Source organism: Coffea arabica, chromosome 2e, assembly GCF_036785885.1.
Source record: "Coffea arabica cultivar ET-39 chromosome 2e, Coffea Arabica ET-39 HiFi, whole genome shotgun sequence".
Classification (NCBI taxonomy): Eukaryota; Viridiplantae; Streptophyta; class Magnoliopsida; order Gentianales; family Rubiaceae; genus Coffea; species Coffea arabica.
This window is the reverse complement of record NC_092313.1, coordinates 64,843,258-64,859,246: the sequence shown is the minus strand read 5'-3', so window position 1 is coordinate 64,859,246 and position 15,989 is coordinate 64,843,258. Positions and strand designations below refer to the sequence as shown.

Below are 15,989 nucleotides of genomic sequence, written 5' to 3'. Positions count from 1 at the left end.
TACCAGGACTTGTACACATGATTTTTTTCGTTTTCTCTATTTTTTCTCCTTTTGGGGCACTTTTTTTTGTGTCAAATTCCTTCATTTTTGTTTTCTTTTTTGGGGCATTTGATCGACTTTTTGTTTAATTTTTTCCCCTTTTTGGATCTCTAAAATATTTTAGAAAATTCTATAAGAAGGAATATAGAACATAGGTGCAAGTAGAATGGGTATTTATTTGGCATGTGCCAATATATGACTTGAAAAACTTCCAAACTCCACGGCATCAATAGAATAAAAAAATTTGAGATTAGAATTCAAAATTGCGATTTAATCAATTATGTTGAATTATAAGAATCAATTGGACCAAGCTTACAAAAGTTACTATCGTGCAAAGGTAATTGAAATATTTGCAATAATTACTGTAGTATTTTTTGTGATGTGACGTATGTGAGATAAAAAGATAATTGGGAAGATAAAAAGGTGTGTTGGAAATTGTATTTGTGATGTAAGCAAAAAATTTATGGCCATTATTTGGCTATCCAAACACACTTAAACACACTCAATGTTCATATTATTTGATTGATTGGGAACTTTAAATACGCTAGAAAAACAACAATAGAGGGTGGTCAGTCTTTAGAGGTCCTACTTTATCCTTTTTTTTTTTTCTTTAGACAAGGGTAGGTTGGGATTTAAGAAGTGAGGAAAAAAAGAGAGATTTGAATCCTGAGATCTCCAACTTAGCCATTAGATTAAAGTCTTTCCTGTAATAGTTAATAAATTTTAATAAAAAAACCTCCTCATATATAATTTAATTACGTCTAGGGTAACCAGTAATGTTTAAAATCCGTAGCATAGATAATACGGTATACAAGTGAACTGGTAAACTAAGCTTAAGTAAATATTTTTTTTGTAATTGTAACTATAGTTTCATGGTTTGGCTTGGCTATGAAAAAAGAAAAAATAAACTTAAGTATATGTGTTAACTAATATGGATAGTGAAAAAAAAAAACTCAATATGATTTGGCTTGACTCAATTGAACCCTCCTCTAGTGTAGGTTAGAGAAGGATTAGTCTAAATGTTGCTAGTTGATTAAAAAACACTGATAGCATGAAATACAAGTTTTCTCATCTCGTTTTACTTCTCTTTTTTTTTTTTTAAGGGGGAGGGGGCAAAAAACCCATTATGAGTTTGTTGCTTGAATTTCATATGTACCTTACGTGCTTTTTTTTTTTTTTTTTAATAACTGTAATTAGTTTCTAAGAGAAAAGGGATAATTTCAGAAACTACCCCTGAGGTTTCTGACTATTTTACTGGTCTCCCTTTAAATTTCAAAAATTACATTAACCTCCTTTGAGATTTATTATCTTGTAACATCTAGACCCAACCAATAACAAAAAAGTGATATTAGGAGAAACAAGCTATCAAGATTCCATCATTGCCTCTTATCTACTATATTATTTAGTTGATCTAATACTAGCCTACACATTAAAGAAAAACACTAGAATTTGTTGTTTCTCATCAAGGATCAAATCACATATAGTATCAAAAAATAGTATATTATTCTATATATGTCACTTAATATAAGATCCAAATTATTCTTTCAATTATAGATCCATTGTCAAACATCATCAATAACAAATAATCAAAAAAATGCAACCAAAACATTGAAATGAGCTAACTTTAATACTATAAAAATCTTCACAGCTAATCTCAATATGTTGACAAGGATATTTATGATGTTAAAATTTGCTCTTTGTAATGTTTCGATTGCAAATTTTTTTATTATTTGTTGTTGATTATATTTGATATTAAGTATGGAACTAAAAAAAGTAATTTGAGTCTTGTATTAAGTGAAAAAATATAGAATGACATACTATTTTTCGATGCTATATGTGATTTGATTTTTAATGATAAACAACAATAGTGGTTTCTTTCATGTGTGAATTGGTATTAAATTAATTAAATAATATAGTAGATGAAGGGTAATGATGAAATTATATTTTTTTCTCTCCTAATATCACTTTTCAATTACTGGTTGGGTCTAAATGTTACAAAATAATTAAACTCAAGGGAAGTTAGCATAAATTTTAAAATTTGGAGGGAGGCTAATGAAATAGTAAGAAACCTCTGGGGAGGTTTCTGAAATTATCCCAAGAGAAAATAAAGCCTTACAAGTCCCAAGAGAAAATTTTAGAATAGATTGCATTTGCCTTATGGTCTATTGATTCCCATAATGGTCAAGTTAAACAGGTATATAAACTAAGCATCACATCATCAGTTATACCCCTTGCAGGCCTAAGCCCATGAAGCTAGTGGGCTCACTTGACTACTACCAGAGCTTAATTATGTCAATCATTAGATGTATGTTTTACTTTCTTCCGTAAATTCATTTTCTAATTTATACTTGAACACCAAATTTTGCATATACGACATGCATTTGAACTCGCATGTGTATACATTAATAGTGCATAAAAGATTTATCCAATTAATTTTATCAATATTTTGCCATCTTTTAATTAGCATTAATATTTTATACACTGATTCAAGTGGGCTCACCTCATTACTACTAGGGCTTAATTACATGAATCATTAGAGATATGTTTTAGTTTCTTCCTTAAATTCATTTGGATTAATTTTTCTTACAATGTCAGCATATATGGGTTTAGATGCATGTCACGTCATTTAATTTGTAATGAACACTAAATTTTGCATATATGACATGTATTTAAACCTCTCACTAACAGCACATAAAAGATTTACTCAATTCATTTTATCCATACTTTGCCCTCATTTAATTAGAATTAATATTGTATACATTAATAGTATATACACTATCACTATTAGATATATGATAACTAATTTGAATTTGAATTTGAAATCCAAATTATATATATACATATATATATGTGTCATATATCTAATTGTGATAGTGTGCACTAGTAGTGTATATAAAATTAACTCTTTTAATAAGTGTTTTATTATTTTTTTTCATCAACAATGACGGTATAATAATTTTATATGCCTTTGGGTGTTAAGTGACCGTGAATTTGTACTTTTATCATTTTGTTTTCTCCCTCATCTCATTCTGTCATTTCCTTCTCTCTACTATTATTATTTGTGTTATTCTAATCGTTCATTTAGTTTTACTATTGTTTCATTATTTGTTATTGTCTCTATTTATAGTTCACCACAGCTCTAGATTGATACATTTTACGTTTCAATTAAATTATCAAAGGACATACAAACAAGTTAGAATGTATAATCAAGATTAACCAATTATTAATAGATAAGAATAGCAAATATATATATATATATATATATATATATATATATATATATATATATATATATATATATTAGATGAAATAATAAGCTAAAGAAAATCTAGAATTCTAAATACACATATGAAGATAAGGGGGAAGAAGTAGTCATAGTACGGAATTTGCTTTGGTATTTACTCTTTTAATTAATTTGACATTTACTTGAACTTACTAGTTACTATATGTGATTTGTTCTGGTAGTTAACATTCTTTATGCCTCTCTTTCAATAGCATATAATTTTTGGATTTTTAGGCCTTTTAATAAATTTAGGTTTTGTCATACGTTGCTCAACATCAAAATTGATTATTCTTTAGTCTTAGTTTAATATTAACTGTGGGTTTGTTTAACAAGTGTTGGACTCATTAAATTGAGTCCATGAGTTAGTCTTTTTTTTTAACTTGGGAGTTTAATTAGAGTTAGTCTTTTTTTTTAACTTGGGAGTTTAATTAGTAAAACGTTTCAAATATCGGTTTCTGCACACTCCACGCATATCCTATGTTCATTGTAAATTAAATGTCTGCAAGTGATAAATCCAGTACCAATTAGGTGTACTATTCTAGAATTCATGCTTTGTCTTCCATAAATTTTGAGAATTTTCAAAGTTTTCTATATATATATATTTAACTATTCCACCCCTAAGTTCTAAAAAATTATGTTCTCTCCTCTTAAAAGTTTGAGAATTTTGAGCACTTCCTATGTTTATTAAGCTGTATTTGTCTCCCAGAACTTTGCAAAAAAAAAAAAAATTATGTTGATTTCAAAGTTTACATGTGTATATATTTCGCTCCCTCAAATTGAATTTTCTAGCCTCGTCACTGGTACTAACAACTATTTATTAGGCACCTGTTATAGAAATTCCGATAAATATATCTACAACCCTTCTAATATCAAAATGCCAATGGTACAATGATAAAATCAATATCTACATTCATTTGCATGCTCTTTCATTATCGATTCAGTCGTCTTAGCCTGAATAATCAATCAAGTTTCGGGCAAGAATAAATGTTTTGCCATTTACTAGACAAAGAATAAAGGGTTAATCACATTTTATCCCCTTAAAAGATACCCCATTTCTCAGTTTACCCCCTAACCTTTAATTTTGCTCACTTAACCCCCTTTAGGACAAAATTGCCCTTGCATTATTTTGACTTTTCATTTACCTTGTTTTCCTTTCTTTTATTTCTTTTTCTCTTTCTTCTTTATTTAATTCTTCCTCTTTCCCACAAAAATCTTTACCTTAATGATTGAAATTAAAAAAGAAGAATTGCAGAGATCTATCTTCTCCTTAAAAGATTTAAAAAAATAATCAAATCACTTTCCTAAAATATAATTTTTTTAGCCTTTCAATTCTTTTAATTTTGGATTTTCCTCTTTCCTTTATAGTTTCTTATTTTATTCTCAAGAAAATATCTTAAGATGAAATTGTGACCTGATTAATAATCATCAATTGAAATTTGTGACACGTGGCATCATACAAAAAATCAAAATTAGTTTTTGATGTCTTTTAAACCTTCACCCAGAAATATGCAATTATAAACTCAAAACAAAAATTTTCGTTGAAATGGAATTTCTATTGGGAAGGATGAAAGAGAGAAGAAAGAGAAAAAGAAATAAAAGAAAGGAAAACAATTTCATCTTATGATATTTTCTTGAAAATAAAATGAGAAACTAGAAAGGAAAGAGGAAAACCCAAAATTAAAAGAATTGAAAGGCTAAAAAATTGTATTTTAGGAAAGTGATTTGAATATTTTTTTAATCATTTAAGAAGAAAATAGATCTTTGCAATTCCTCTTTTTAAATTTCAATCATTAAGGTGAAATTTTTTGTGGGAAAGAGGAAGAATTAAATAAAGAAGAAAGAGAAAAAGAAACAAAAGAAAGGAAAACAAGGTAAATAAAAAGTCAAAGTAATACAAGGGCAATTTTGTCCTAAAGGGGGTTAAGTGAGCAAAATTAAAGGTTAGGGAGTAAACTGAGAAATGGGGTATTCTTTAAGGGGATAAAATGTGATTAACCCAAGAATAAATATTCTCTTTTTTGTTTTGCTTACCCCCAACTTAAATGGTAATGTATAATTTGCAAACTCTAAGATTGGTAATGTATAAATATCCTCCTCCCCAAAAAGCGTTGTTTTATTTATTTAACAAGAGGAGGGGATTGGGGTAATGCAATAAAGAAAGGAAGGGGCTTTAAATTGTGCTCCTCATTTTGGATTTTTGCTTAGTATCTTGTAGGAAAAAAATAAAGGAGCTCAAAAAGCCCAAGAAGACAGTGACAATTAGAGGTATCAATCACAATCCAATTATGTTGATTTGCTTATTAATAAATTGATTTGGGTACGTAATAAATTTTGAATGGGTTTAGATAAGTAACTCAATTAGGCCCATTTAATTGATGGTTAATGGATGGATTTACATTATCCATTTATACTCATTTAAAAATAATTGCACATTTAAACTCAATTTTTGGTGGATGTTAAGCTAATAATTTAAATTTCTTACCAATCCAATAACAATAAAATGTCATTATTTCTTGTTAAAAAATCTAAAACAAAAAAAAAGAGCAAATAGAATTTCAAGTAGAGCATAAATGGATACTTGAATATATCCATACCTATTTATTAAATAGGTATAAATGAGTTAATTCATTTTGATCCATTTATTAAATGAGCATAAATGGGTTTATCCAATTATATCTATTACTCATTTATGACCGATTCAAACCTACCCGATCTAGCATTTCATTTTGACACCTCTAATAACAATCAACAGACAAAAGTGAATTTGGTAAATAATACTAATGGAGGAGTGCCGGCACATCGCGCGGGTGTTTGGTGCCTGTGATTAGAAAGAATTTTTCATTGGACAAATTATAGTACATTGGAAAGAAATAGTCATCAAATATGGCAAAATTAATAATAATACATTCTAATTGCAAGACTCCTACAGATGTCAGTTGCAAATCGCCCAAGAGCAGACATAGGTTGTTTCAGACAAAGGAATACTCTCCAACGATTAGTTATAGCAACATGTTAACTACAAAACGTATTAATATGTTTTTGTGTTAATTGCACAATAAAAGTCACATTTCAATTAAATGTGTCTATAATGCCATTTCAGTAATTATACGAATACATAACCTTATATGAGTTGTACTCAATGTAAAAACAATTGTAAAATAATTTCATATTTCAGAAATATCCAAATGTTTCCATATATCAAAACTTTAAATGTACCAAAATAAGGGCATTTCGGTAAATATACTTAAACACATGTTGCCCTCAATAATATCAAAAATTTTAAAAAAACTACACAATATTCCACATTCCCAAAAAGCTTTTATTCATGCGATTGAAATTAAAATCCCTTTTGACCACAACTCATTCTTATATAGCATAAGAAAACTTTCTTTTTCTTAAGATGACCAAAGGTTAGAAAGTAAATTCACTTTTCTTATGATCCTAAGATTACACAAAAACATCATCATAATCCAGAAGAATATTCTATTTGTTAACGTCACTGTATGTACTACTAATGCGTCATCAAAAGCTTTAACAAGCTCATCATTATTCTTTCAAATGCTACATCATTTTTATCAACACTTCACAAAAAAGCATGACTATTCGTGCATGGATTACGTTCTAAAGCATTTGACATATATTGATTGACACATGAAAGGGGCAAAGTGTCTAATTATGTGCACCAGTAATTAGCCACGGCAATCAACAGCCTCTTGGTGGTGTTGGTGGGAGGCAGCCACGGCAGTCAACCTTGCCTCCCATTTACCATTTAATTATGACGGTCACTTTCAAGTGATTTTCTCCAACACGATTTTCCATCAGTTAGGATCCCCTCTCCATAAATTATGTTAGAGTAAGTTATATTAATGCTATCGTTGCAAAAAAAAAAAAGGAATTAGCCACGGCAATAAGAGCATCTGCACTCAAATGCATCACAAACTCATAAATTGGATGATGATTAGTTGCACTTTGCACTCCTCAACTATTCTTAAATCACATTTTACACCTTAAACTTTTAAATTTTTGGTAATTTACTACCTTCAACTCCTACCTTTTCCCAATATCCACAAGTAGTAGCTGAATATTGAGATAGATTTCATCTTACTGGTGATTGGTTAAAATAAAATTTCAACCCATATCTTATCTTATCCCCAAAATCTACTTTTTTTTCTTTTATCAAAAAAGGAATTCAATTGTACATTTTTCCTTTGATAAAAGCAATATACTTTGGATGTGTCACACACACACACACAGAGCAACTGTCAGTGGGGCAGGATTAGCCCAATGTCACCCCACCCAACCCAAGAAAAGCCTACTAAGCCTAATTTTTAATTGACCCAGGCAAAGTTTGGGCATAAATATTAGTTCGAATTAAATGTGGACTAAGTTTGGACCTTTTTAGACTCGAATCCCATTAAAGATTGACCTTTGTACAAATATAATTATATATATAATGTATATAATAATATTTATAATTTATAATTATATATATTATAACATAAAATATTAAGAATTTATAAATAAATTTATAGTAATTGATAATTATTAAATATATATTATACATCATTATTTATTTAATTATGAACTTGGGTTCGGGCCCATTTGAGCTCGAAACTCGTGGAAGAGTGCGAGTTGAGTGTGAACTTTTTAATTTGTATCAAAAACCCTAAAGTCCCGTTAATTTGTGAGTCTAATCTAGACTTGCCAAAACTCGACTCACGAAATCTGAGAGAGAGAGAGAGAGAGAGATGTCAAATTTGATAACAAGAAAAGAATAGGACTTTCATTAGCTTCTGATGAGAGGAAAAATGTGCACTTTGGCACATTTCTTGATAAAAAGAAAAAGTCATTTTAGGAACAAAATAAGAGCAACAGTTGAAAGAATCGTTTTATCAATCACATTTTTTAAATATGATTATAAGTAACACACAACGATGAGAACAATACAGACAAATAATAACTCAACAATACTAGAACTAATACCCATATATAGACAACCACCAGCTCTTGGGCCGGTGGCCACCACCAAGCCTTTAAGGCTTTGGTACCAAAATGCGGCCTTGTTTGGATTGCAATTTTTTGTCGGAAAATTACGTTGTTTTCCGTGATCACATTTCTCTATTACCTTTTTCCCTCACATACATCAAATCGCTACAGTATTTTTTCCATGAAAAATCATGGAAAATGCAACCCAAACACAACCTGGACTCTTGTGGCTCTGCTTCAAATCCAGACAGGTGCGTAGTGCACCCGTCTGGTCCGGTGGTGGTTCTATCCCCATCGGTCCCCATAGGCTCAGTTGAGCCTCCCCCGTAGATAGAGTAGGAGTAGGAGTAGGGATGACAATTGACAAAAAAAAAATAATAATAATACCCATATATAGACAGTGGCATGAAAACTAGCATCTAGTGACATTAGACTCACATCTTGTGAGACTAAAACTAGGATCTCCAACATCTAGTCATATTTCCTATCATAGCTGGCTGAAATCTACTTTAATTTGTTAGAGTTTTTTTTTAACTGTAATGGATTGCAAAAAATTTAAATGTTGAAGGTAATAAATTATGAAAATTAAAAGCTTGAAGTGCAAATTATAATTCAAAAAATAATTGGGTTTGCAAAGTGCAATTACCCCCCAAACAATGCATAGCTACTATCCCATAATATCTCATTTTTTTAATTCTCTATGCTAATTACAATTACACAATGAACAATATAATTCAATATCAAACAAATCATATATTGTGTCTACGTACGAATCTCCCCCAAGCCCTCTAGATTCCTTTCTAATGGATTACATCTTAGCCAAATTATGACTAAACCCCAGTTTTCAAATTGTGAGACTTAGAACCTCCAATTTCAATTGCTGTTTTAACCTTAAAATGTTTTAATATTTGACTTCTAATTTGTATAAATAGTTAAATAGCAAGGGACACCTAATTCTTTGTAGACCTATTTTCTAAGGCTAACTCTTGATGAAATAGCCACTAGACTTTTTTGCCCCTTAAAAATGTAAACCAAAATATAGCCCCAATTTCATTTTTAGTTATGAAAATCCAACCATATTAAAATAAATGACAATAAAATCCCGACCTAGTTGATACTCATCTGTAACTGAGAAGTCATAATTTGATTACTAATGTTTTACCATTATGGCCCTTAAGTTTTATTAACTCTTCAATGACACCCTCTTATAACAACACTTCACAATTTATTAGGTGTTACAATAAACTCTAATATCAAATTAGACTAAATTTGCAAATTGTGAGACTTAGAACCTCTATTTTCAATTGCTGTTTTAACCTTAAAAATGTTTCAATATTTGACTTCTAATTTGTATGGATAGTTAAATAGCAAGGTAAGCAAAATCACTATAGACTCGGGACATGCTTTATTACTTTTAGCTCATAGGGTAGTCATTTGCCCTTTTTGTTTTTGGTCCAAGGAAGCTCATAGAGTAGCCTACAAATCTCCAAATTTCCTTTTCAATATAAGTAACCAAAAGCTCCCACAAGCCCCTTGCCCAGAGTGATATACCTCGGACGATCTCTTGGAATTCAATACCGTCTTTACTTGCACATACTAAATGTGGGTTAATTTGATGCTTTAAAGTTTTTATGTTTCTCTATTTTGAGGATAGACATGGGGAAGGCTGGGAAGGTATTAATAAATAAATAAATAAATAAAATTTTCTTTTATAGGCCTTTAAATTTTAGGTCCGTGAATTTTTCGCACATTGCATATTTTTAATGAAATTAGTAGACTACAAAACATAAAAAAAAAAGTGGACAACAAAACATCAAAATTTATTATTATTTATTGGTTAAGAAAACCCATGTTAATGAGACACAAATACATAAATTCTTCCGAAAGTTCTTTCAGTAAAGATTTAGTTGTTTTAGTTTGACTAATTAATTAAGTTTCAGGCTATCTCAAAAATAACTATTTTGCCAAATACCAGTGACCCCTAAAAGTAAACGAAAATATACTCTTATCAAACTCCATAATTGGAAACAAAATTAGTCAGGGGAAATATAATTTTTGTTTGGATAGTTTAACGTTGTTTCTTTTACTAGTTCTATTACTATCTTAAGGGTAAAACTTAAAAAAAAAAAAAAAAAGGTCTGTCTAACGTATGCCCTATGAGCACTCATTAAAATGTATTTCAGGTATTAGATTTTTTAAAATATAAAATTAATTAAGAAAAGCATATAAATGCAAGGAGATTAATTAAGAAAAGCGTATAAATATAAAAAATAATAATAATTATTAGTGTATGTATATACATGATAGGTTGGGTAGAACATAAGTATGTTAACGGGTGTGCTCTATGGGACCCGTTAGAAAAACTCAAAAAAAAAAAAGCAAAACAAAATGCAATAAAAGCTATGAGAATCAACTAGATGCTGCAAAAAGTGATAACCTTTTCCATCGGTTAAGCTGAGAAAGTATATTTACTTTTCTTATCACAGGATTATACAAAAGCATCGTAATCCGGCCGCAGAAACATTCTCTTTTCAAGTCGGTGGACCTACTACTAATGCGTCGTCAAAAGGTTTGGAAAGCTTACCAAGTTACCATTTTTCTTTCAAATGCTACATCTTTTAACCAATCCTTACCTTAACTATTTAAACTCGTATTACCTACATAATCACCATTTGCATTGTAACCATCAAATTGACCATAATCCTATTCAAAAAACTATTAAAAAAAATCAAAGGATTTTTTTTTTCTTGATGAAAATTTTATACTGAATTCTTTCATATAAAAAGTGATTAATTTCAAATTGCATAAATCAGTGTGCCGTTAGCACTAGTGTTTAATGGTAACACAGCATCTACACTCAAAAACACTTGGCAACAACTTATAAATACAATAAATGGACAGAGTATAAATGTACAATTAAACTGTATGTCTATCCAAAGGGCCATGCATTTATGCCAGAATATAAATCAAGGTGCATTGCACCTTATGTTTGACATTGATACAAGTTAGCCAAATAGTTTTTCGAATTAGTGCCCAATGGATTTTTTTTTTACTACATCTAATTTATACCTAATTTATCATATGTTTGTGCAAACTAACATGTATCAGCCTCATATATTTAGACGCTTGTTAAAGTTAATCCTACTTTCCAAATGACTAATACCATGAAATGCATGTCAACGGATGCCCCTTAGATAAATCCCATATCTAAATAAAAAGGTGAAATTGTTTAAAATGTCCTTTACATTTCGTCAAATGAATTTTTTTGTCCTTTGCTTTTAAAATAGTAACTTTATATCCCTTACAAAATTAAATCAGTAAAATTTGATCCCAACTTAATTTTTTGATTACTTTTCAATCTGAAGTCATCAGGCGACCTATATATGGTCTTTTTTTTAGTAGCGAAAAGGTTAGATTACATTTATAGTTTAAAAAAATGACCCAATCCATATTCATTTTTTACCCTCAAAAAAGTAAGATTAATCCGAACCATTTTCATTTTTTTTTCTAAAAAAGTGGGATTGAACCCAGTTGATATTCATTTTTGCCACTGGAAAAATTGGATTTAACCTTTTGTACATAAAAAATAACTATATGTTGGTCATGTGGTGATTTTAAGATAAAAGTGGTCAATAATTTAATTAGAATTAAATTTTACTGATTTAATTTTATAAGGGACGTAAAGTTACTATTTTAAAAGTAAATGATGAAAAAACTCATTTGACGAAATATGAGATATGTTTTAAACGATTTTTCGGAATCAAAACTTAATTGTAACTCTCATTGGATTTGGTGATAGTCACTATGCCGCTCTTACCAAGCTTAAAACAAATTCACAACTAAAATCTTTAACTAACCTACCATCAAAAGCCTCTAAATCATCTTCAACCATTTCTCTCTAAAATTTTTAGTTCAAGGTTACATTCACATTCATCCATGCTATATGCCCGAAACCATTGCACTGCACAATATCTGCCATCCCATCCTTCCACATTTCCTATTCTCTAACTTGATTAGTACTTTATCTTTGAAAGGGAGGTTAATTAAGACTAAAATAAAACAATGAATTATATGATTCAATTTCAAAACACACAATCTATATATTAATCAATCCCTCCTAGACAGCCTTCCTCCCCAAGTCGGTGCTGTACAAGCAACAATAATTTTATTGTAGACAGTACCATGGCACCTACATGAAAATCCCAATCCCCCTCCCATAAATAATTGGTCCCAGCCTCTGCATGCATTCACGTGTCCTGCTATCTATTGCCGTTAATTACACCATCATCAGCACCACCTTCTGCATAGGATTCTAAGGACCAGTGGAACCCAAAAACAATTACTCCATCTTTTTTTTAAAATTTTATTTTCTTTAATGAATTCGGTCAGCTCTGTCCCAAATTTTCAAATCCCTTCCTCAGCCTTAAACAATTTTGCCACTGCCCACCCACGTGTGTCAGCGACACGTGCAGTTCACCCTCTAATCACATGAATTCAGTAACCTGTGCACTCATTGGAGTGTAGCATCACTTGCCAGTTTTCCAAGTCTTGGGAGACAATCCCGCTTACTCTCCTGCAATAAAAGACAAAATCCTTGATGAATATGAGAGAGAGATATTTGGGAGAGAAAGAGAGGGAGTGACAGAAACTGTGGTGTTTTTTTTTTCCTCTCTCTCTCTCTCTCAAAAGTGTGTGTATGTGTGTGTGTCTGTGTGTGAGGTTTTTGTTTGTTTTGTTGCTTCATGAGTGAAGAGAAGCCTTCACTTCTTGGTTTGTGTTGACATAAAATTTTGTTTTTGGTTTGCTTTGCTTTGCTTTGCTTTGCCAATTGCCATTTTACTAAGAGTTTGAGAGTTGAGACTGAAGGGAGCAGGGAAAAGAAGGAAAAAAATACAACAAGAAGGGAAAAAAAAAATCAAACACAACAACATGTTTGATGGTGTACCAGCTGACCAATTCCACCAATTTTTAGCAGCTTCTTCAAGAACTTCACTTCCTATTCCTCTTTCTTTCCCTCTTCATCATCATGGGGTTTCAATTCCATCATCTGCAGCATCAGTGTCACTAGCATCGCCACCACTGCCACCAACATCAGCAACACCACCAGCACCAGCTTTTCTTGGTTGTTTTGATCCATACTCTTCTCCACTGACACTTGATGTTCAAGTTCAACCCCACCACCACCACCACCACCACCAGCAAAGTGGGCTTCACCACCAATTGCACCACCAATCACCACCACCCACCTCCAAGAATGGTGAGGAAAAGGAAGAAAGAGAGGGATCAATCTCAGCAGCAATCCCACTTGATCCCTGGTCCAATGATGAAGTTCTTGCACTGCTCAGAATCAGATCTAGCATGGAAAATTGGTTCCCTGAAATCACTTGGGAACATGTTTCAAGGTACCCTTATGTGACATCAATTTCCTCGTGCACTGGTGATGTATATATGATATGATATATACCTATTTTGCGCTATGATAAAAGTGAATTATTCAGGTGATTGATTGTCAAAGTGAAATGACTTTTTTTTTTTTTTTGCAGTCCTTGTACTCGTATATTTGTACACTTTTAGTACCTGCACTTACTTTTAGAATCTTTCCAATACTTTTTGTCAAATTCAATTTCATACTCCTGGCTTCCTGGCTTCCTTTTGAAATGATGGATCTCTTGATATGCTTTTTTTTTTTTCTTTTATATCTACATTTATTTCAAAGAGCTGTTTCTAGTAACCTAGTAAATGCTTCTTTGTGTCTGTGCCTGTGAGTTTGTGTCTGAGAGAGAGAGAGAAAGTTGTGAAACAAAGAATATCCCAGCATTTGAACTCTTATGATTTCATTTTACTGCATTAATTTACTCAGAGTGATCCGTTTAGTTAATTGGGGTCTTGTAGTTTATGCATATTAATGATGGACGCAGGAAGCTTACAGAGCTTGGGTATCATAGGAGTGCTGAAAAGTGCAAGGAGAAATTCGAGGAAGAAAGCAGACATTTCAACAGCATGAATTACAACAAAAACTACAGGTTTTTCAGTGATCTTGACGAGCTTTATAATGATGAAAATCCACAGGTTTCAACAGAAAAGAGCCAAGATTTGGTCAAAGAAAAGGATAAACCAGAAGGAGACAACAAGATGGACGCTAGTACACTGCAAGAAGAGGAGGACACAGGAAACACTGTAGCCGTTGCCAACCCTTCTGATCAGGAAAATGCAGAACTAGTGAAGGAATCGACTAAAAGCAGGAAGAGAAAAAGGAACCATAAGTTCGAGATGTTCAAGGGTTTTTGTGAAGCAGTAGTGAAGAAGATAGTTGAGCAACAAGAAGTGCTACACAACAAACTTATTGAAGACATGGTGAGAAGAGATCGGGAAAGCATCGCAAGAGATGAAGCTTGGAAGTGTCAAGAAATGGATAGGATCAACAAGGAAATTGAGATGAGGGCACAAGAACAGGCCATTGCATGTGATAGACAAGGCAAGATAATTGATCTCCTTAAGAAATTCACATCTGGTTCTGAGGCAGATCAAAGCTTAGTAAGGAGAATTGAAGATCTTCTCAAGGTAACAAATAGTTCAAATTCTGTGACTTCGTCTTCTGAAATTCTGCCCCCTAGCAGCCTCAATAGTGACCAAACTAAACTCGAAGGAGTCACTTCAACAAGCATGGCTATTTCCCACCATAACCCTACTTTGGTGCTCTCAAGAAACAATCCAACTTCATCTGGAGAAACCACCCCATCACCTCACAACCATTGCTCAACTCCACAAGCAACCTCCTCAGCTACACTACCCACGACATCCCAAAACCCTAATACCAATTCTTATAAATACCATGAGGACCCTTCACAGTCAAATCCATCTTTAGCACAAAAATCATCCCAGAAAATGGTTTCTGCACCAAATGAGAGGGGGGAGCGAATCGCCGGTAAGCGATGGCCTAGAGATGAAGTCCAAGCATTGATAAACCTCAAGTGTCGTCTCACCAATAACAGTACATCTGATGACAGCATCAAGGAAGGTGCAAAGGGTCCCCTATGGGAAAGAATCTCACAAGGGATGCTAGAGTTGGGGTACAAGAGAAGCTCCAAAAGGTGCAAAGAGAAATGGGAGAATATAAACAAGTATTTCAGGAAGACAAAAGATAACAACAAGAAGAGGTCACTTGACTCCAGGACCTGTCCTTATTTTCACCAGCTTAGCACTTTGTACGGACAAGGAACACTTGTGGCCCCTTCCAACCTGCCAGAAAACCGCCAGACTTCACCTGAAAACCACTAGCTAGGCTTTGCATTGTTAGATCAGATATGTTAGAATTAATGAGTGTGAAATGTTGCTGATAATTGTAAGAGTGATAACAAGCTTTGCCCGGAATTTAGCTTATTATGTCCAGAAGAAGAAGAAGTTCATACTTCTTAGGTTGAAACATTTTGCAGTTCTTGGTAGCTTAAACTATCATTGTCCCCAATGACATTATTTTAATTGCCCTCTAAATAATGCTTAGGAGAAGACTACATATAAATGTCAATTTTTGGTGCACGTGTATCTTTCAGTGAAGTAGGAGTGCCACCCTTTTAATATTAGAATAGTACAAATTAGGCAGTGTGCCGTGCCATATTAGGACCATGCTGCAATATTCTGTTCTTCTTGTGAGAAAGAATTTGTCACGTATGTTTTAAGCATT

The 15,989-nt window shown here is 32.1% G+C and overlaps 1 protein-coding gene across 1 annotated transcript; it reads left to right on the top strand.

Annotated features, from left to right (window-relative positions):
• The first annotated feature begins 13,087 nt into the window (after positions 1 to 13,087).
• LOC113692754 (trihelix transcription factor GTL2) lies at positions 13,088 to 15,731 on the top strand. Its single transcript, XM_027211291.2, has 2 exons — positions 13,088 to 13,710; positions 14,227 to 15,731. Exons 1-2 carry the CDS (start codon positions 13,238 to 13,240, stop codon positions 15,584 to 15,586), a joined length of 1,833 nt encoding a protein of 610 aa, XP_027067092.1. The 5' UTR covers positions 13,088 to 13,237; the 3' UTR covers positions 15,587 to 15,731.
• The last annotated feature ends 258 nt before the right edge of the window (positions 15,732 to 15,989 follow it).

What these genes read in the sequence shown, in the direction of transcription:
- LOC113692754 (XM_027211291.2), top strand. Translation starts at nt 13,238, where the DNA reads ATGTTTGATGGTGTACCAGCTGACCAATTCCACCAATTTTTAGCAGCT. An exon ending in ACTTGGGAACATGTTTCAAG is followed by an intron (nt 13,711 to 14,226) that starts GTACCCTTATGT and finishes TGATGGACGCAG; the next exon opens with GAAGCTTACAGAGCTTGGGT.